The following is a 20,746-nucleotide window of genomic DNA, read 5'->3' on the forward strand; positions in this document are numbered from 1 at the left end:
TAGTTGCTTCCACACAATGTCTCAAATGCATGTGGGGGGTAGCAAAGCAGGAAGGAAATCTTAAGCAGCAAGGAATCCCTGTATCTCAATTTGCTTTGGGCTTAAAAGGAAAGATACAAATCCCTGTTAATGAGATTGTGCTGCTGCTATTTTCTTCACTATCCTGAAGGAGGTAATAGCCTCTGGTCATCTGATTTCACTGACTTAATTCTTTAGGGCAGCCTTCCCCAACCTGGTGCCCTGCAGATGTTTTGGTCCACCATGACACAGCTGACACGGCTGGTATTTATAACCAATGAGGAAAATGTCTTGAGATTATTACTCTCAATTCTGTTATGAGCAGTGACTACTGTCAGCAATGATGAATACATTTGCCACTTCATATTCTGGACTCAAGCTCCTCTGGACTCAATTTTTTCCCATCAGAATTCCTGTCAGGGCTGCCTCTACCCCTCAGTTTAATTCACAGCTGCCAAACAGTGCCTGTTCACATACTGTGCTTAGAAGAAATGAACTTCTCCAGACTTTTGCCTGTACGGTATAACCAAATTTAATTGGGTGGATGGGGCACCTGAGTCTCTAGTCTCAGTAAAATTGTGACAAGTGCAGCACAGCACAAATGCAGCTTGTTCTCTCTGGAATAGACATAAGGGATCAATTTAAATGAAAAACCATTATGGAATAGAATGCTATTATGCCCAGGAACTTAAAAGGAGATTTATTAGGTAGAACAGATAGACTGCCCAAGGGGTGGCTGGATGTGTCCATTTCAGCTTCTCTCCATTTCTAATTTTTCCACCCTTAAGGTCAGCTTGTCCCATTACACCAGGCATCCCCAAACTGCGGCCCTCCAGATGTTTTGGCCTACAACTCCCATGATCCCTATCTAACAGGACCAGTGGTCAGGGAAGATGGGAACCTTAGTCCAAAACATCTGGAGGGCTGAAGTTTGGGGATGCCTGCATTACACCATCTATTTGCAATTTTTTTTTATTTTAAAAGTCCACATTTTAAAAATGGTATGAATTTGTATGCATGTTTCTCCTAATATATGCATTTTTTGTACGCAATTTGGCCTAGTGTGCACATTTTTGCAAGCATGTTTCCCTAATACAAATACAGTTTTATAGTTACTTTCACTAATGTATGACCTTTTATGTGGACTTCAATGGTAGGAAAACTGCATCATAAAAAAATTCAGATGTGCAGATTGTGAAGGGTAACTGTGTTCAGGTTCACTTATTGCTTCAGGAAGTTAGAAACGGGAAGGTTTATCATTTTAGTGAACCAAATGAATTTCTCCTCCTTTCCTTCCAGCTATTGATATTCATTCTGTTCCCCCAGTGGCCTGAACTACAGAGAGAGGGAGGGAAGCACAATAATATATGAGCAGTGAAAAGTCCCTCTTTCACTGTGCTGTAAGTACTTTTAAAATAAAATAAAAGGGCATTATTTATATTTTGCTGGAGTGAGCGGAGTTATGTGGCAAAGGCGAGGAAACCAGAAGTGGGTTTGTTGCAGAGGCACTTGACAGTGGGCCCACACTCAAATTTTTCCTGAATGAGGGGTGTGAGAGAAAGAGATTGCAGTTACTCAGTAGTGGCAGAAAGGCACTTGGCACATGCTGGGATGTACTTTTCTTCCCATGCTCCAGGACTCAGCGCTAGTGCTCAAGACAAGGTGCATGGGCTGAGGCCTGGTAAGTCTTGGTGCAAATCGGGTCGATTGCAGAGTGCTTGTTCAGAGAGGGGAGAGTCATGAGAAAAAGAAGCTGCTTTGTTTTGAAGAGTTGCTGCAAGGGGGGGGGGGCTAGGAATCAGCTGGTATGTGGAATAAAACAAAATGTCTGTGTTCTGTGGCTGAGTTTCCTGGCAACAGAAGGGGGAATCAGTGCTTAATTTCTAGAAAATTCCTTCGGCTTTCACATAAGATCTGCTTCTGGGAAGGAGAAAGGCTGCAGTTGAAGGAGAAGCACTCTGCATATGGCAAAAGGTACTTGTATCATTAAAATACAACTGTTATTTCTGCTTAAGAATTCTCAGCTATGAAGTCAAGATCAGTCACTGAATCATTGGGCAGAATTCTTAAAGGGAAATATACCGTGCTCTTGCAGTGCCTTGGTTTTCCTCAGTTCAAATATGGGGCTAGTATATATTAAACAGTATAAATGCATAATTCATTGTTCCAGCACATACTGTACATGTATCTGAAGAATTGTAGTCTGGGAGTTGCCTCACTGCTTTTGCCTTCTGTCTTCATGGACTTAATCTATTGCAGTGGTAGGCTGAAGGTAGACTGGGATCTAGATTGGTTGGTCTGGGGCTGATTTGCTGGAAATCATCTGAGTTTACAATTAGCAGCAACAAAAATGCTTCCCTCCTTCCTTAAATTAAGCTGCTGGGATGTGCTTTTGAACTGCTAGGTTGGCAGGAGCAGGAACTGAGCAACGGGAGCTCACCCCGTCGCAGGGATTCGAACTGCTGACCTTCTGATCGGCAAGCTCTAGGCTCTGTGGTTTAGATCACAGCGCCACCCGCATCCCGTGAATTAAACACTTACTGAACCTTTATTTCCCCCCCAAAGCATATTGAATTGTTGTTGATCTATTTTAGTCTGTACTGTATTTAGTTGATATTCCTCAATTGCTAACTTATTGTAGTTGATTCTTCTTTTAAGACAATACATTTCTTTCAACAAAAAAGAAATTGTGTAGCTAATAGCTGGAAATGCTGTCAAGGCAATAGAGGATTGTCCGCTCCAGTTCACGTTGGTTTTGTGTTCATTTAAAATAAAACTGATGCATGCCTTAGTGGTGAAGACTCTTAAAAGAAATGATGATTCATATGAAGAAGCCCGTTTCATGCTATTGAAGTCTCTAGAGAAACAAATACGAAAACCTTCAAATTGTGAATACACCTTATGAGTTCAGGAAAGCCAGTTCGTGTTTTATTTGCACAGCAGAGTGCAATGGAGACAGAAATCTAAACATGCCTATATTTAGTGTGCCTTCTGCTAGTTACTGCCTCAGGCAAATGTTTAACCTATATTTGAAAAAACGACCCCGTGACTGCCAGTGAAGCAGGGAATCTACTGCTCCAAATCCAAACACAGTAACACAGAAAGCTTCTCTGTTGAACAGACCCATTACAGTACTACTAGAAAGAGGTGGAGGGGAAGTCTGGCCAGTACAGTATCAGTCCATCTAAGCCATCTCAACATGCTACTCTACTGCCCTTCTCAGGTAATCAGGTTTCAGTGCAGTGGTGATCCTCATTTGTCACTGTTAATTGCAAAGCCAGTAGTGAGGGAGTGTATCAGGCATCCATAATCCTACCCAGAATTAAGCTGCTGCCCTTGTTTTTAGACTCTGCTAGATGAAATGCATGTGTTGATTCAAATATATCCATCTGAGTGCAACCTTCGCCAACCCGGTGCCCTCCATTTAGGACTACTGTATAACTTTTATCAGTCCCAGCCAGCTGGGTTGTGAAGACTACAGTAAGAACTCAAACTTGACTTGACATTCTGGAGCCAATCTAAGTCCCACCTGTTTACGAGGGCTCTTATGAGTAGCTCGGTGCCTATACAACTATAATGTGGTTATAATGTACTGCTGATTATCTGTTACAACCGATTGTTTCATTGGGTTTGTTAGATGTTTCTTTCTTTTATTTTTTATCACTGTTGGGTTTTTTAACAGCCGTACCTTGGTTTTCAAACAGAATGCATTCTGGAAGTCTGTTCGTCTTCTGAAATGTTCAGAAACCAAGGCACGGCTTCCGATTGGCTGCAGGAGAGTCCTGCAGCCAATCGGAAGCCGTGGAAGTCATGCTGGATGTTCGGCTTCCGAGGCAAAGTTCATAAACCAGAATACCTACTTCCAGGTTTGCAATGTTTGAGTTCCAAGTTGTTCGTGAACTAAGCTGTTCAAAAACCAAGGTACGGCTATATTGTTATTACCAACTCTGGGATTCACACGAAAGGCAGGATATTATTAACTCAATACATGCATGTTAGGGTTATAGTCTATTTCATAACACACTTGGTTCTAAAAACAGGCAGGGAGGGGACAGGTTAGAGCAGAAGTTTTGCTCTGGCTTCAGATCAGGTGAGCTAATGATAAGGGAGGTTGTGTGCTCACACTGTTTGCCAAGGTCTAGCTCTTAACTTTCTGAAGGTGTACCTAACCTTCAAGAAAACCATTCTCCTAGGGGAGGGAGACTACAGCTTTTTGTACTGTGATAACTTGGCGTGCTCTGGTCCATGGGGTCACGAAGAGGCAGACACGACTAAACAACTAAACAAACAAATTTGGCCACAGTAGTTTACAGACCCTCCATGTGCCCCTATTTTCCATGGATGTTTCTGATTTAGATAAACCATCCCAGTTTCTGATTTCATCCTGGAATGTCCCACTTTTCTTAGGATGTCCCTATTTTCATTGGAGAAATGTTGGAGGGTATGGAGTTATCCAACCTCTGAGCCGTCTGAAGGAAATCTTGTACAGTATAGGGAAGGGTTTTTTTTGTTTTTTTAAATGATTAAAGTTTTATTATGTTTTTATATATGTTGAAAGCTGCTGAGTGGCTGGGGCAACCCAGTAAGATGTATAGTGTATAAATAGTAAAATGATCATTATGGAATGAGACATTCCTATTTTAATTGAAGAAATATTGGAGGGTATGAGTTTATGCTGTGATAAAAAACTGCCTGGATTACTGCCATGTGCTCTACATTGGACTTCCCCAGAAAACACTTCAGAAGTTGCAACTAGTGCAGAATAATGGGATCATGTTACAGTCAAACCTTGGCTCCTGAACACCTTCGTTACTGTACGTTTTGGCTCCTGAACGTCAAAAACCCAGAAGTGTTCCTGTTTTTGAACATTTTTTGGAAGCCGAATGGGCTTCCGGAACGGATTAAGTTCAACAACCGAAGTTTGACTGTATAATAATCCCGAAAGCATTGCTCTGGCTGCTAGTGACTGGTGGTGCCAGTAAAGGTAAAGGTAAAGGTACCCCTGACCATTAGGTCCAGTTGTGACCGACTCTGGGGTTGCGCGCTCATCTCGCGTTATTGGCTGAGGGAGCCGGCGTACAGTTTCCAGGTCATGTGGCCAGCATGACAAAGCTGCTTCTGGCGAACCAGAGCAGCACACGGAAACACTGTTTACCTTCCCACTTGGACGAGGCCTTCTTACTGGTAGCACCCTGGATCTACTTTTGTTTTTAATGCTGTGTTGTTGCCAGCTGCCCTACCGGTAGGCTCTCAGGAGGAGGGAGTGCTTAAGAAATAAAATAATGGTGGTGGTGATGATATAGCTTTGAATGAGACAGCAGTTTTAAACTGATAATTTTACTGCTTTATTCTTTTTGCAAATCCTTTTGGGTATTTTGCTTTGCATTTTTACAATTAACATTTTTATGAAACGAACAAAATCATACAATAAACATGCCTGTCCGAACATTCCACCACACTCCCAAGGTGGCCAATAGAGGCCAGGATTTGCCCAGGAAAGTAAAAGCACCGCTGCTGGAGTGGGGGAAAGAACAGCGGGAGCTTCTCACTCCCACTGAGGCAAATGAATGCCGTTATTTACTGGTGGCGCGGGGGAAACCAAAGTACCCTTGCCTTGGCTGGCTTTCGCCGCGCCCAGCCCACTTGCAGGGGAAAATTGCAGGTTTCTTTTCCAAAAAAAGCCCCACCCCACGCCCGTGTGCTCGTCCCCGGCGCTTCCTCAAGAAGGCCGGAGCAGGCGGGGTTGCCATGGCAACGAGCGGCAAGTAGGCGCTCGTTCCTTGCAAAGCGGGCGGCGGAGGCTCTGCCACTGCCGGGAGCGCGCGTGCGCGCGGCAGCATGGGCTGCCTAGACAGCAATGCTCTGCCATCAGACTCTCTCCCTGAGGCGCCTGTCCCGGGCCGGGCCTTTTTCTCCTCCTTTTTCTAAGAGATAAGGGGAAGGCGGGCCTAGGAGGGAGGTCGCTCGGGGACGCTGTTTTTCGGCTGGCCGACAAGCCAACGACTACAACGTCTTCTGAGGGGGTGGGAGGGGCGGCCACGTGCGCGCGAAGGATCCTGACGAGACGCGAGTCAGCCCCGGCCACGCCTGCCTCGGAGCTCCGAGCGAGGCGGACGGCGGCTCAAGAGAGCGTTAGCTTTGTCCTTAGCTAGGGCGAACCTCCTGACTCGCCAGCGGCCGGACGCAACGCCAGGGACTAGCGCCGTGGCCAGTTTGAAGCGGCTCGCCGAGGAGTTTCCGCGCGCATTCGCCGCCGCCGCAGCGACAACGAAGGAATTGAGGAGGTGCTTCTCGCCGGGCCCCTGGGCGCCGCCCGCCGCCCGCGTTCGGAACGTGCTGCCTCTCCTCCGGCGTTGGTCGGTCGGTCAGGCTTCTTGGCACGTCTGAACCGGGCACCTCCCGATTAGCTTGTCTTTCCCTCCGTTAGCCTTTGACTGCAAACCTTTATAGGCTGCACCCTTGTTGCTAATTTCGGGGCGCGGCTTGCTGTTGGAATGTGAGAGGGAGGGCGGCGGGGGAGCTTGACCCGAAACCCAGGAGGGGTTCAGCTGTCTCGGAGTCGAAGCAGGCGCCTGTTTTCGGAAGTCTCCGTCGAACCTCTCCTGTCTCGGTAAATGTCAGGCTGGGAGGCTGGCAGGACAGCCCTTTCCCTCCTTTAGTCAAACTCCCAGGAGCCGGCCCGAAAATTGCCCAGCTTAAGGAGACAGAGGACTGCCTGTGCCTTCTGGTAGGAGCTGATCCTCCTCTTGGGCTTGTCACGGGGAATCGGCACATCTAGAGCCCAGGTTTGCGTTTCTGATCCCGAATGTGCCAGTCAATGGGGTAATGCTGCTGAGGAGAGAATCAGCAATCCTAGGGCCACCAATGAATTGCAAATGGAAAAGAATGTCAGGGAAGCCTCTGCACGATTGGTATTCTAAATTGAACTTGTTATGGTGCCCTTTCTGATTACTACCAGTCCCGGTAGGTGGGCAGAAAGGGCACAGAGGGCAGCGAGCTACGTTCCGATGAGTGTTTTTTAAGCCTCTTGTTCAACCACTGACTGGAGTGACATCTCGAAGCACCTTTGTGGTCAGACACCGCAGAGTGAACAAAGGCTGCAACCAGCATCCCGCCCTGAAACGTAGGTTGCTAGCTACATTTTTCAGGTGGGGAAACAGCCTTACTGATTTGCAAGTACAAAAGTGTCCAGTGGCAGGCATTGAATGCTAAAAATGCATCTTTTTGTTATATACAAAAAAAGTAGCACTTAATTCGGGGGCAACCAAGACATCTGTGCATCTTGTCTTTGTTTACTAACTTCTGGGATTTTGGAACTGTGCCTCCTGTTGAAATACCTGTTCTGTTTTCTTGCAGATGCCTGCCTGCCTTAGAATCCCACGTCATGACCTGGGACCTGTCTGAGTGAGAAACTTGTGGGGGAAGGCACCTCCTACCAAACACAGAGTGTGTGTTGCCTTTTGGATCATCCTTCATGCCTCCTCCACCCTTTTTCTCACTGCTGCTGCTGCTGCCAGGAGCGACTCAGTAACCAGCACTGCTGCATTCCTGGCATTCCATTCTAGATGCCACAGATGAGTGGAGGGTTTCGGAGGAAGAAAGACTAAAACAGACACCAACAATTAGGCAACTCCAGGGCTTGGCAGACAAAGGTGCTACTGCCAGGCTGGAGGACGAAGACTTTTGTCCCTACTCTTTCCTCCAGAGAAAAGTTACATTTTAACAGCATTGGAAAGACAAATCATTGGCTTACATTGGAGAAAAGCACGTGGCCTCACTTTGTCCTTGTGGTTTTGTTATCTTTGACTGCAGATAAAGCTGGGTAAGTGCATTTGATTTGACACATTTTTAAAGGGACTTATGCCTATTGAACTGATGGTGGCTGTTTAGCTTGCTGTCTACATGTTGAGTCAGAACAGCATCCTTTTTCTGGTTCCTCTCTACCGTTGGCATTACTCTAGGGCAGACTTCTGTAACCTGGTGTGCTCCAGAGGTTTTGGACTTACTTGCATCTGCCTCACCTATATTGTCTACTCCAGCAGAGCTGGTGCTGTGAGAGTTGTGACCCAAAATATCTGGCGTGTATCAGGGTTTGGGAAGCCTGCTCTAGGGCTAGATGCTGAAGCTCAGTTGAGAGAGAAATAAACAAATAGGGTGTGTAGAATTTTCACATGTATATTTGAACCTCTAACTCTTATGTTCCATATTCTCTCCTGTTTCCTCTCTTAAGTATTAAAAGCGTATCATATACAGCAAGGATGACAATCCGCTAATGTCACAATATGTCTGAAATTCTGGGAAAGAGGAATGTACAATTGGACCAGAAGAAAATATAGGACTACCCTTGAGCTGTGCAGTTAGCTATATGTATCTTTTTCCATCCTAGTTCTGTGCAGGGCTTAAGCTAGAGTTCACCAGAGCTTAGCACCAAAATCAAGTTTCAATGCCAGAACTCAGTCCTGAAACATGTGAAGCTGTAAAGGTTATAATGCCTCTGAGCATAGACAAAGGGCCTTTGGTCACTAATGAGTAAACACAATTGGACATTTGGGATTGGGGCAAAAGGCTTCTAGGTCAGAGACTGTACCTTTCAGGCAAGTTTAGGGATGATGTGCTATGGTTGTTGTGCATTTCTTCACTGCCCCATTACGGACTCAGGAGAGATCTGTGGGATCACTTATTTGTCTTTCATGGAGAAGCAGGGAGGAACAGAAGGCTCTGCAAGTGTGTTCACTTTTTCTTAACTAGTCACTCCTTGAGGAAACTGAGTCAGATGCATAGGACCAACATGTGTCTGACTGGTATGTGTGGAAATAGTTGAGTGATCTGACATTGGGTTGGCTGTGTTTTCCTAATAGAAAGGTCGAAGATTGTATGTGCCTTTATGGCATGCATATATGTAGGGGGGAATCTTACTTTTTTACAATTAAAGCATGCTTCAAGCAACTAAACTAAACTAAAATAATACATAGCAAAGCATTAATTCCATTCATACTGGCATTGGAAACAAGAATTTTTGGTCATACACCTTTATAGTAATGCTATCTGTTTTTATCTGTATTACTTTATAGTAATGCTATTGTTTTTATCTGTATTTCTAGCTTGCATCACAAACTGTTTTTCATCCTCACAACAGCACTGGGAAAGGGAATTGTTTAATAGGTAGAGAGTGTCTGTCCCCTTGTTATGTCCCTACATGGCATGTTAGATGCCACCGTGTAATAGGATTGCCTACTTGAATTGATTTAATCAGTACAATTAATTGACTAAACTTTAACTGCAGATTGAAAATTGAGTTCCTGTTAATCACTGGGAATAACAATGAGCAAATATTACTGAATTCAAAGCAGTGAAAAGCCATTCAGCCATGGATGCCCCACAAGCTTGTTCCCGGATCCCACCCTTTGTAATCTAATGGATTTTCCTTCCAGTTTGTATCCAAAGCTAGCAAAGAGGGACACTTTTAGAGTGGCATCACAAAGGTTCTTAGTAGCATTGAAGGCAACTGAAGATTGCAGTCAATGTCAAGGTGTCTTTTAAACCTGAATATTTCATACTGCTGATAGTTCTTGACCTCGTTTAGTTCTCAAAACCATTGTGATTCTGGTATGCAACTGTTGTGGGGAGTATCCCATTTCCCTCAGAGTTTGGTGGAAATAAATAGTTTGCTTCTGTCAAGATCCCTCAAAGGCAATTACATTGAGGTTTTATTAATATAGATATACTTTCAATCAGTTAAATGACCAGGTGATTAACAATGCTAATAAGTTAGCAGTTCTACCTAATAACATGGAGCATTGATGGTAGTCACTGACGTTTGCACTAGTTTGCTCCAGCCTCCTATCCCAGTACCTTTCCGGGTTCCTTGAGAGATGCAGATTGGTTTGTGATTGTGATTCTTGGCCTCTGCACTAATTTAATTGATTAATGCTGGCATCTCTGCTGATATATGGTTGTAAAAAGCTGTGATGATTGTTTGGCGGGATGGCCTTTCTTCCATATTCATGTGCTTCAATAAATAGTTTGTCAGGGTGTTTCTCTTCCAGCTTCCATTGGCACATGCACATATTGTCCATTGTAAAAGTAGTAATTTGATTTCCAGTTTGACTTCCTACCTGTCCCATATAAGTCATCTTATTTTACTTGTTATTTTTGTATTATATTTACTGTTTTTAATTAGGTTTTGTAATTTTGGATTATGCGGAATGCTTTATCTGAGTGGATGTAGCAACCGAGTAATTTCGTTGTTCCCGCAAGGGGGACAATGACAATAAAGATACCTTATCTTATCATACAAGGGGAATCTTACTGGGCAGGGTCACTAATTCCTGGATTTCTCTGTGGGAAAATGCAGAATATCAGCCCTTCATAATACAGTGGTACCTCTACTTACGAATAATTCTACTTACGAATGTTTCTACTTACGAATGGAGCTCCGTCCGCCATCTTGGATGCGGTTTAGATAGGATTTTTTCTTCTTACGAATTTTTAGATAGGGTTGCTTCTACTTACAATTTTTTTCTCCCAATGCATTCCTATGGGATTCGACTTACAATTTTTTTTGACTTACGCATGTGTGTTCGGAACGCATTAAATTCGTAAGTAGAGGTACCACTGTACAGAATAGCAGGCCATTTATTTCAATTGCTTTTCCCTTTTAAGTTTGCCCTACAGATCTAGTAGTGTCCATTGTGTATAATATATCACTCTTCCCAGGAGCAAGGAGGAATTATATCTGAGACTGATGTGCCTCTGTCTCCTCTCACAAGAACATAAAGAGCAACTAAGTTTGTCATTGTTATGAGCTTTTGTGTGCATGCACACTTCTTCAGAGTTGGTCTCTAAGGTGCAACTGGAAGGAATTTTTAAATTTTGTTTCGACTACGGCAGACCAACATGGCTACCTACCTGTAACAAGAACATAAAGAGGAGCACAGTTGAATCAAGTCCAAACATTATTTACTCCAGCACCTCATTTTCCATTGTGGCCAACCAGAACTCTAAGAGAAGCCAAGCAGGAGATGAGCATGATAGCCCTCTCCTATTGTTGTTCCTTAAAGACTGATATACGGAGGCCCTTCCTTCACTTTCCACGCCCCACCCAAACAGCCATATCAATGTGTGTGTGTGTGTGTGTGTGTGTGTGTGTGTGTGTGTTTGCACATGCACACTGGGTGCCTAACACAGAGACATTTTGTAAAAGTTCTGTGTTCCCCCAGAAATTCTCTGTCTCTCTCTGCTCCCAAGATGGATAGAAGTAATATTCGAGTCCTATCAATTCTGCAAACATGTATTTATTTTATACAATTATAGCTTCAATTACTTCTCTAAAGCAATATCATTTGGAAAAAACACTGATAATTACCTATTAGCTGCATTCCCTTGCATGAGTCTTAAACCAATGTAGGTTTGTTGTGCCTCAGAAGCATGAGCAGGTTTTTCCTCTCAACAATGGAAAAGGTAGCTATAGATACCTTTAAAACCTTTGATAATATAGAAAATAGGTTTCTCCTGTATCTAGCACCACAACTAACTAATACCATTAAACCCACTTACCAACCCTCTACAGCTAAGGTTAGAATAAATGGCTATGAATCCAAATTCATTTAAAAAATCTAGAGGTACTAAGAAGGCATGCCCCACTGCCCTATTATTATTTGTCCTCACTATGCGACCTTTGGCAGCAGTGATAATAGTTAATGTAATGCCATTATTAAAGGTCTTAAAATAAAGGGGAAAGAACACCTAATTAATTTATGGTTATGGAAATTATGGTTATTATGCTGTTTGACCCATTAGCTGCAGCTCCCCACTTAAAACAACTATTTGGAAACTATCAAAAAGTGGCAGGTTTGCAAATTATAATAAAACTGCATTTTATAGCATTCCTCCACTTAAAATACACAATATAATAAAACGGGGATTAAAAGTTCAAATTCGCTTGAAATGCCTTTGATTTTAGAGCTCAATATACACTTAGTATACAACCCTTATAATGAAAATAAGGGTAGGGGGAGGTATGATATGGGAAGTGGGGCAGGACAGGTAAAGGGCACACTGCACAGGCAGTGACTGTAAGAAAACTAAAATATTTTTAAAAGTAGCAAAATTTCAGCTTATCAGTTTTAGGGAAAACCCTGACTGCGAAAATCTCCCCCCCCTCCCCTTGGCCCAACTGATTTGCTAATCAGGCTTGTTCTGGATGTAGTGGAGTCTACTCAGACTGCTTGTCTATGGTCAGTGGTAGTTCTCATCCTGAGGCTAGGGGAATTAGTGCAAACACACAGTCCCTTGTCTTGTCTTGGGCCCTGGTACTGCTGGGATTAAGAATACGCTGTACGTCGGTGAAAATGGACACGGCTGCCAAGATGAGCAAGCACTGGAAGTGAGGAGGCTGGTGTGAGGCATTTCCATTTCTGCTGTCTCTGGGTGCCTGCCAGCCAGCCAGAGTCTTATGAGCCTTCCAAATGATAGCTTCCTTCCTCTCAAGTGTTGGGACCATCCCATTCTCCTGCCTGCTGTGCTTTCTTTGGGGATCTGGCACAGGTGCCTGTCTTACACAATCCTTGACTGGTTGGGTTTCTTTCCTTGCCAGTATTTTCTTCTGACTCTCCGGTCTGCTGTTGGATGACTCCTGATTGCAGCAACCTGTCTTGTCAGCATTATTGAGATCAGACACTAAAAAAAATAAAGTTCTTCAAAGAGATTTTCTTTTCTGTATCTACTTTCGCATCTGATTTGCTGCAGCCTTTTGCTTTATTTATTCAGAACCCTGTAAACTTGTTTTGCTTCTAATAAAAATGCATCCTGATGCACATAAAATGTTTCCTGTAAATTAATGCTGAAATTCTTCAGTCATCCCCAGGTGGTTGATGCAGCATATAGAGTGATCACTTCATTTGCTGCTATTTTGGGCTGTGCCTTCAGTGAGCCTCATAGAAGCAGCTACTCTCACAGCCTTAGTAGTTGAGATAGATAGGTGGAGCCATGGAGTCAGGACAGCTGTTGAAGCTTGGGTGGGTGTGGCAAACCAGGTGCTGAATTAAGCAGAGGATCAGGAGAGACAGAGACACAGGCTGGTTCTGTGTATAGTTTATGGTCATAGCTCTCTCCACTGTCATGCATACCTCTGACCTCCAGATTAGATTTTTGTGGTGCATTTGCTGTGCGACTGCGTTGCAGATAGCATATAAACTTTGGTCTGCAGTGTACTTTCCTGTTTATTAGCTGGTGTTAGGTGATCCAAATGCAAACTACAGAAGCCTATGCTCTGGTTTACAAGCCCCAAGCCTAGTGTTAGTAAAGCTCCTTTCTGCAGGTATCTGCTGGGCGATTGAGTTCCTCATTGGAAACTAGGTTGCATAGCCAATCCAGCAGGCTTAATATTCAGTCCTGCTTTTTGCAAGGATTAGCTGCATGATCCAAGTTTCTCACAGGTTGTGCAGCCAATCCAGTAGACTTGAACTCACCACCTATCAGCTTATAGGTTGTGATTTCAACCCTTCTTTTTGTAGGGATTACCTGCACGATCAGGTTCCCCATGCAGTCAATCCAGCTGCATTTCTATGGTAGTCCCTTTGATTCTTGCAGCTATTAAGTTAATTAAATTATCTTCTATTACAGTGCATCATATTACAATGACACCAGTTGAGATGATAAATGAGAATGAATGCCTTGGAATTTGTTCTTCCGCCTGGTAAAATATTGTAAAATACTCTCATCTTAAAACATTTCATCTGTGAACTGCCATTCATGATACAATAAATAAATAAATAAACAAACCAAACAAACAAAAAGAATACTCAGAGGAGTCCAATTGAAATTGACATAAGAATGCTATTCTTGCTTTCCATGACATTTAAATATTATTTCATATTTTATTATGAAATATATTCTTTCATATTTTATTACTCGGTAGAACGCCCTCCCACCAGATCTCAAAGAGAAAAACAACTACCAGACTTTTAGAAGACATCTGAAGGCAGCCCTGTTTAGGGAAGCTTTTTAATGTTTAATAGATTATTGTATTTTCATATTCTGTTGAAAGCCGCCCAGAGTGGCTGGGGAAACCCAGCCAGCTGGGCGGGGTATAAACAATAAATTATTATTATTATTACTATTACTATTATTAGCTTCTATTTTTTATTCACAAGTAAGTACTTTCACTTGTATAAATCTCCCAGTTTTTTCACTAGATATTTATTTTCTTTTTTCTATGGTGCTTGTATCATGTCTGACATTATGTTGCACATTTGACTCCTAATATTATTCCCCAGAATACAGTATTTCTTTTCTTTCAGCTTATAACCAGGGCATTTTTCATAACATTTAATTTTCTGTAAACTTGAGCCTTGCAGCTGAATTCATGCGCATGTGGTATCACCCACATATATTGTGAATTTACAGTATTGTGAAATATTGTGACAGGGCCTTCTCAGTGGTGGTTTCCCATTCGTGGAATGCTCTCCCTGGTGAGGTGTGTTACTGACTTTTAGGAAGAAGTTAAAAGCAATCTTGTTTCCCCATGCAACCCTGAAATTACTGGTAAAACTGTGTTTTCTAAATGTTCCTAGAAAAACATGTTTAACTCTTTTTAGAATGCTTTTATACTACTCCAGGCTTCCTCAAACTTGGCCCTCCAGATGTTTTTGGCCTACAACTCCCATGATCCCTAGCTAGCAGGACCAGTGGTCAGGGATGATGGGAATTGTAGTCTCAAAACATCTGGAAGGCCAAGTTTGACGAAGCCTATACTATTCTATTTTGTTCTTAGGTTTGCTGCCTGGGGCTTCTCGAGGAGAAAGAGCAAGATATAAATAATAGAAAGGATACGTGTGAACTTTAGAATGGTTTCTGAAATTTTGCAACACACTTTTTTTCCTGTGACAGAAATTTGTATTGTGCTTCTCCATGCATTTTTCATGCACCCTCTTGTGTCTTGAAATCCGAGAACTTATTCCATGGAGTTTCCTAAAGTTAGTGCCTGCAGTTGAAACTGGGCCTGGTGTGTCCTTGCTGGGTCAGTAGAGAGACAAAAGACTTGTTGAATCTCTTCTTCTCTTCAGCTCATGAGAGATGCCTGAGTCTTGGGTTTCAATGGGAAACTTGCCATTCTTCCACTGACCTGGACTATTTTGAGCTGCAGGATTTGCAAACTTCAGAGAAATGTTGGCAGATCGCCAGAAAGAGGAGGGGCTTGCATGCCAGCTTCAGATACTGTGCTAGAAAACATGGAAGGAGGTAGCTTTTTGACACTAACTATACTGTCTTCGGTGAGATTTAGTCAGATGTGCCTCTGAGATATATATTATTTTTAAAAATCTAGTGTGAAAGAACAGGCAGGATTTGCTGTCTTCTGAGGCTGTTATTCTGCTACTGTATGCCCATTTTCTGTGTGTGGAGCAGGTAGATTTGGAAACCGGACCATGCAGGTGAGGATGACCTTGAAGGATTTCAAAGTCAGAGATGAAAGAACAAGACTACCTTGTCTTAAACAGGTAGCAGGGTATTGTTTTTCCTTTTTGTGATCGCACACCAGCTCTTGATGGAGCTTCCAGCAAGCATATACTTTACATTATTGTTTAAGAGGAAGTCTAGCCAAAGCGTTCTCCCAAAGAGTCAGTGGAAACATTGCTTGTAATTTTTTCTGTGCCATTCTGAGTGAAGCACTGTCCATTCAGGAAAGGAACTATAAAACACATGGGAAAAATCTGTACACCCACACTCACACACCATCAATCATTGGTAGATTTGGAATGTAATAAGTGATATAAGTGGATTCTTGAACTGGTTTTTTTATTGTAGTGTAGTAGCCTGTAGATAGCAGTGAGAGAGGAATTGCACTGCCACAGTAGCTGAAGGAACTTGAGTGCTCTTCACTTCTGACAGGAGCAACATCCTGGAACAGATGTCAGTGAGAGTGAACAGACAGCAGTGAACACAATGGCTGAAGTCATACTTCTCTTCATGTGGTGAAGGAATTTTCTCCTCATGGTCAATGCCATAATCATTCTACTTCAAAAAAAGACAGGTGAAATGGCACAATCTGGTATCGGTGTGCAGCTGCCCACTTCATTGGCATGGGGGCTGGCAGGCAAGGGAATGTGCTTGTGAAGAGAAACAACATTTTGGGTAACTGGGCCTGTGTCTCTAGATTGCTGCATGCAGTTTGGCCCTTTGTTTATGGGAAGAGGTTGCAAGAAGCCGGAGTTGCACTAGAAAAAGTGCAGGGGGAGGGGGAATAAAAAGAAGAATGTAGAAGCTGAGGTTGGGCATGTTTCTTGCAACCTTGGGTGTTAAGCTGATTTTCCATCCATCCATCCAATTATTCTAACACAGTGCATAGAAAATTATCCTGTACACCCACTTCACTGGGCTATGGTAGCAAAAGGAGTGATAGGACCAACACATCTGGATTCCCCGTAATCCAATGGATAGTGGTGGTGGTTTTTAAAAGTGGTGAGAAGTTCAATATGACTTTATCAAAGTGAGTTTTTCATCTTTATAGTGTTCAGCAACTGATCTGCTTGTTTGATGGGTTTCCAGATTGTAGAGGGCAAAGTAAAAGACAATTGGCCCTGGCAGTGCTTTCCTCAGTGCCCATCATGTGCTTTTGCCCAGCATCAGCGGCTGCTTCTGTCAACCAAGACAGCCAGTCTCAAAGTGCGATGCTGCCCATGTGTCTCCTTGGCACAAAAAACCTTGCAGAGGAAGTTGTAGCTATGCAGATAAATGCGGGTTGCTCTTGTTAATAAGCAGGCACCTCCCTGGACAGCTTTAGACTTCAAGGGGATGGGAGTGCATTTCAACAATGTGCATGTGGCAGAATTGGATGTGCCAAAGTGTTTCTTTTGGTGCTGACAAATGGCAAGTTGAGACAATAGTTCACGCCTTTCGATGTTGTAGCTGGTGTTGTACTCTGAGTAGACCCTTTAAAAACAATTGATAACCAACATGGATTTCCATTAATTTCTATAGAAATAATTTAGCTTGGGGCAAGCCTTAATTCCCCGCTTTAAACAAATAACACTCCGGACCTAAGCAAGGGCTGTCAACTATAGTGGCATAATAACTATGCTAACATAGTATTCTTTTTTCCTGTGGATCTAATATAGAAAAAACCCAGCAACCATTATCATATTTGTCAGGCAGATAAGATGTAAGATATCATCAACAACTTTAATTGATGACAGGCACTTGAATCATGAATTATTTGCAAATAGTTCCGTATTGGGTTGGGAGTGTCTTAGTGCTTTCGGTATTATTAGCATGCCTCCCATACAAGGGTTTCTATCTTCCCAGCAGGCTCTACAAGTCAAGGTGTGAGAGGCTAGTTGCCAGGTGAAGACTGAGGGAAGCGTTGGCTCCATCACCAAGCTGGGCACACGACAGAGGCTGGCAGCTGTTGACAGCTGCTGCGACATCCTGGAGCAGGAAGCTGACGTCAGCATGGATAACTCAGGTATAGCAGATGCACAAAACCTGCACCCGTCTTGGTTATCTGGGAAATACAGTCCGGGAGCCGATGAGGCATAGTGACTGGCGTTTTGGATTTGGACTGGGGAGGCCTGGTGGCAGATCTGTTTGGCCAGGAAGCATACTTGGAACCTTGGGGCAAGTCAGGAATTTTCTGTCTAAGCTCCCTGGCAGAATAAAACAGGATTGCTGCCATGTGTGCTACCCTAAACCCCAAAGAGGGAGACAGATTGGAACCCAATGTGTTAGTTAAATAGGTATTTAAAATGTAAATGTATTTGATTTGTAATCACTTTTTGATTGGAGTCCCCAAAGCAACATTAATAAAATATGACTTTTTAAAAAAGAGGAAAAAATGGATCCATATGGATATTGGAAACAAATACTGTACAGTAATTAATTTAAAGAGGAAGCAAAACACAGAAACCAAGAGAAGCAAACACACCTTCCACATGTGGAGACTGGAGACTGTTTAGTTCCTTGGAACATGGGTGGGGAGGACAAAAAGTGGGTGGAGTTTTGAGCGGGGCCAGAACCCGGAGCAGATCTGTGATAGTGTCTGTCTGTCTGCCGCCTCCTCCTCCTGGTGTTCTCTTGTAAGGCTTGCTATGTGCTTGCTATGGGGTTTGTTTGGAGGCAGGGGTCTGTATGGAAGGGGACAGTTCAGCTGAAGTAGGATTAGTTGTACAGTATAGCAATGTCTTTGTCTGCTTGCCTCTCTCTGATCATTAACATACACATCCCTGTTGATAGGATAAAAGCAGGGGTGTCTTCATGTAGATATTAATGCTGAGCCAGTGACTTATTGCAGGATTTGTCATAATAAGGGTTTAGTGTTGAGTTGGCAAAATCTATTCATCCTTTTGCTGTGAATCCTCACATAGGGTGTGGTGATCATCCCCCTCCCTCCCTGTCTCCTTAGCTTTTGGTTTTATGTTCATTGTCCCTTGATGGTGTATGTTGATTAGGAGGCAAGTGAGAAATGAGAGTGCTGAGAGGCTGTTTAGTTCTGACACTCTTTTGCAGGAACTATGTGTTTGGTCCTAAGATTGTTACAATCCAGATGAAAACAGTAGGAATGGTAAAACCCCTAATGTTGCTGTCTTTGAATTCTGGAAGTATTTCGCAGTAGTGTAACTGGCCATAATATCATTTCAAGATACTACTTTAAAAAGTACACTGTTTATCATATGAAAGAGAGAGAGACTATTTGAATGAGAGTTGATGTTGTTGGTTTAAAAAAATTTTTTTAACAACCCGAAACTTCCACAATTCACAATTTCCACAGTATTATTTTTTTGGGGGGGGGTGTCAACAGATCAACTGGCTTTCTCTTCCCATGCCTTCTCATCTGAAAGGAAGGCCATCATTGCCCTATGAATTCTGTTGAAAGTTTCATGCTGTGCACTTGATATGCAGCTGCTTATTATTCGGAAAAGCCCATGTGCAAAAGGCAAAGGACATTCCATGTGAAGTTCGCAGTGGAAACTTGAACTCCAAACTATGTCAGCAGTGCACTACCAAAAACTAGTCTGAAACTGTGTCCCTTTGCTGGAGGGATTCAAGATGCTGTATGTGTGCAGACTTTGAGTCCCTTCTTTCAGGTTGAGCCATAGACCTTGTTCACACACCATGTAAAGCCATAAGCCATGGTTTGCTGTGCATAAGCAAATCACTCCTTCTCTCAGCATACTACACTGAGAGGAAACAAACCATGATCACTGGCTTAACTATGGGATACTGTGATGTGTGGGCTTCTTCCACCTATTTCACTCCCATTTTTGCTCCTCTGTTTTCTTTCAATGCTGAACTTGTGGTTTACTGGCCAAGGACTTTTTTTTAAAGTAGATCTTCCAGCTGCACAAATTCCTTGTCAGACATGCCACAGCATAGAAGAAAAGCCAAATGAACACAAAGCATTCTTTTCTCCTATGTGCTGTGTTAGTGGTGGTTTCTCCACAGGAGTAAGTATTGATTATTTATTTATGAATTTGCCTTAGTGTAGTAAGTAACAGATGCAAAACCAGGAGTACTTGTTTACCCAAAGATGAAGGTGAAGAAGAATAAGAGGTTCTGGCCAAAAAGAAGGCATTTTAATATAGCTTGGCTAGTTTTGTTTTAAGTATGGAAACGGAGTGCATTCCATCCTTATATAATTTGTATACATGCTGCTCCTGACATTACCTATCATGTTGCGTCTTACTGCACCCTAAATACCCCTTGTTATTGAGCTTGCTCCAAAAGGAATAAATGATGCCAGGAGAGAGTTACAGTTCAGCTCTTCTGGCTTCCCTTTCTCTGGTCTTCTGAGCCTTAATTGCCTGAGCTTGCCCAGACATATCAGAGTGAGGAGGTGCTCCCTGTTTTGTGCTGATTTGGAAGTTGTAGCGAGTTCCATTTCTCCCCTTTGTGAGGCCTCACAACAAAGTGCTTCAGTGAAGGAGTGTGAGGAGAGCGTGTGCAGGGAAGAGAGCATTAAAGCAAGATGGCAACACGGCTATGACTAGGAGAGGAGGAGAGGACTGCAGGCAGAAAAGAGTGAGTGAGGGGCACGGGGTGGAGGGGGAAAGAATAAGTACCGGTAAGCAGAAAATGAGCTCCGCACAGAAGCTTATAAAGTGGAACTGGGTGGCATCTTCAGAAGATCCTTTGACTGAGACCAGATTGGTGAGGGCTGCTTGTCTGTTTCCTTATCAGACAGGATAGTAGTTAGAATGCCAGATGCGGATGTGGGAAGCCTCCATTCAAGTCTCCACCTATTATGCAAGCAGTTTTCTTCTTGACTTTTGGCTAGCCACTTTCTCTCTTACTGTAGCCTGTAGAGTGGTTGACGGGAAAGGCAGAGTAGAAATAAAAAGGTAGAATAAATGGCGTATGAGCATCAGAAAGAGTGTTGGATGAGCAGCTGGACATATTGAAATAGTTTATGCTTCTGCAGACATTGGCCTAAAAGTATTGGGGGGGGGATGTTTTAACAAGCCAGCTACACCTGCTGCTTGATGTTTGTAGTGGGACTCATCCTTTTCCTTTTAATAGAACCACACAAGTGTAACATTTGCAAGGAGTTATTACTGTAATTATATTGGGTGCAGGACATACAATTAGGTGATGTGGAATGATGACTATGAGATGACCCCTCTAAAAAAGGCTGGCATACCAGTTGACAGCTCTGAATTTTGGCCTTGTTAGAGCCATTTCATTTTTATCCTTGAGGTCTGAAATGGACTTTAGATCCAGGTCAGGGTTGGTAAGA

At 43.1% G+C, this 20,746-nt stretch overlaps 1 protein-coding gene across 21 annotated transcripts in view; it reads left to right on the plus strand.

Annotated features, from left to right (window-relative positions):
- The first annotated feature begins 1,821 nt into the window (after positions 1-1,821).
- KIFC3 (kinesin family member C3) overlaps positions 1,822-20,746 on the plus strand; it is a 49,322-nt gene continuing 30,397 nt past the window's right edge. For 2 of the 21 annotated variants that reach the window (XR_015950559.1, XM_088672107.1), the window contains exons 1-3: positions 5,849-7,141; positions 7,375-7,840; positions 17,323-17,479. Coding sequence is in view for 12 of the 21 variants with exons in the window: in XM_088672107.1 (XP_088528233.1) it covers positions 17,467-17,479 (13 nt within the window). In the remaining 9 variants the exon portion in view is untranslated. Of the gene's footprint in view, positions 1,993-5,802; positions 7,167-7,374; positions 7,841-17,319; positions 17,480-19,816; positions 20,032-20,746 lie in introns of those variants that run through there. The other 19 variants (XM_088672106.1, XM_035118667.3, XM_035118660.3 and 16 more) reach the window with 19 other exon arrangements.

The sequence above is a fragment of the Zootoca vivipara genome, chromosome 6, assembly GCF_965207765.1.
Source record: "Zootoca vivipara chromosome 6, rZooViv2.hap1.1, whole genome shotgun sequence".
In the NCBI taxonomy this organism is placed as follows: Eukaryota; Metazoa; Chordata; class Lepidosauria; order Squamata; family Lacertidae; genus Zootoca; species Zootoca vivipara.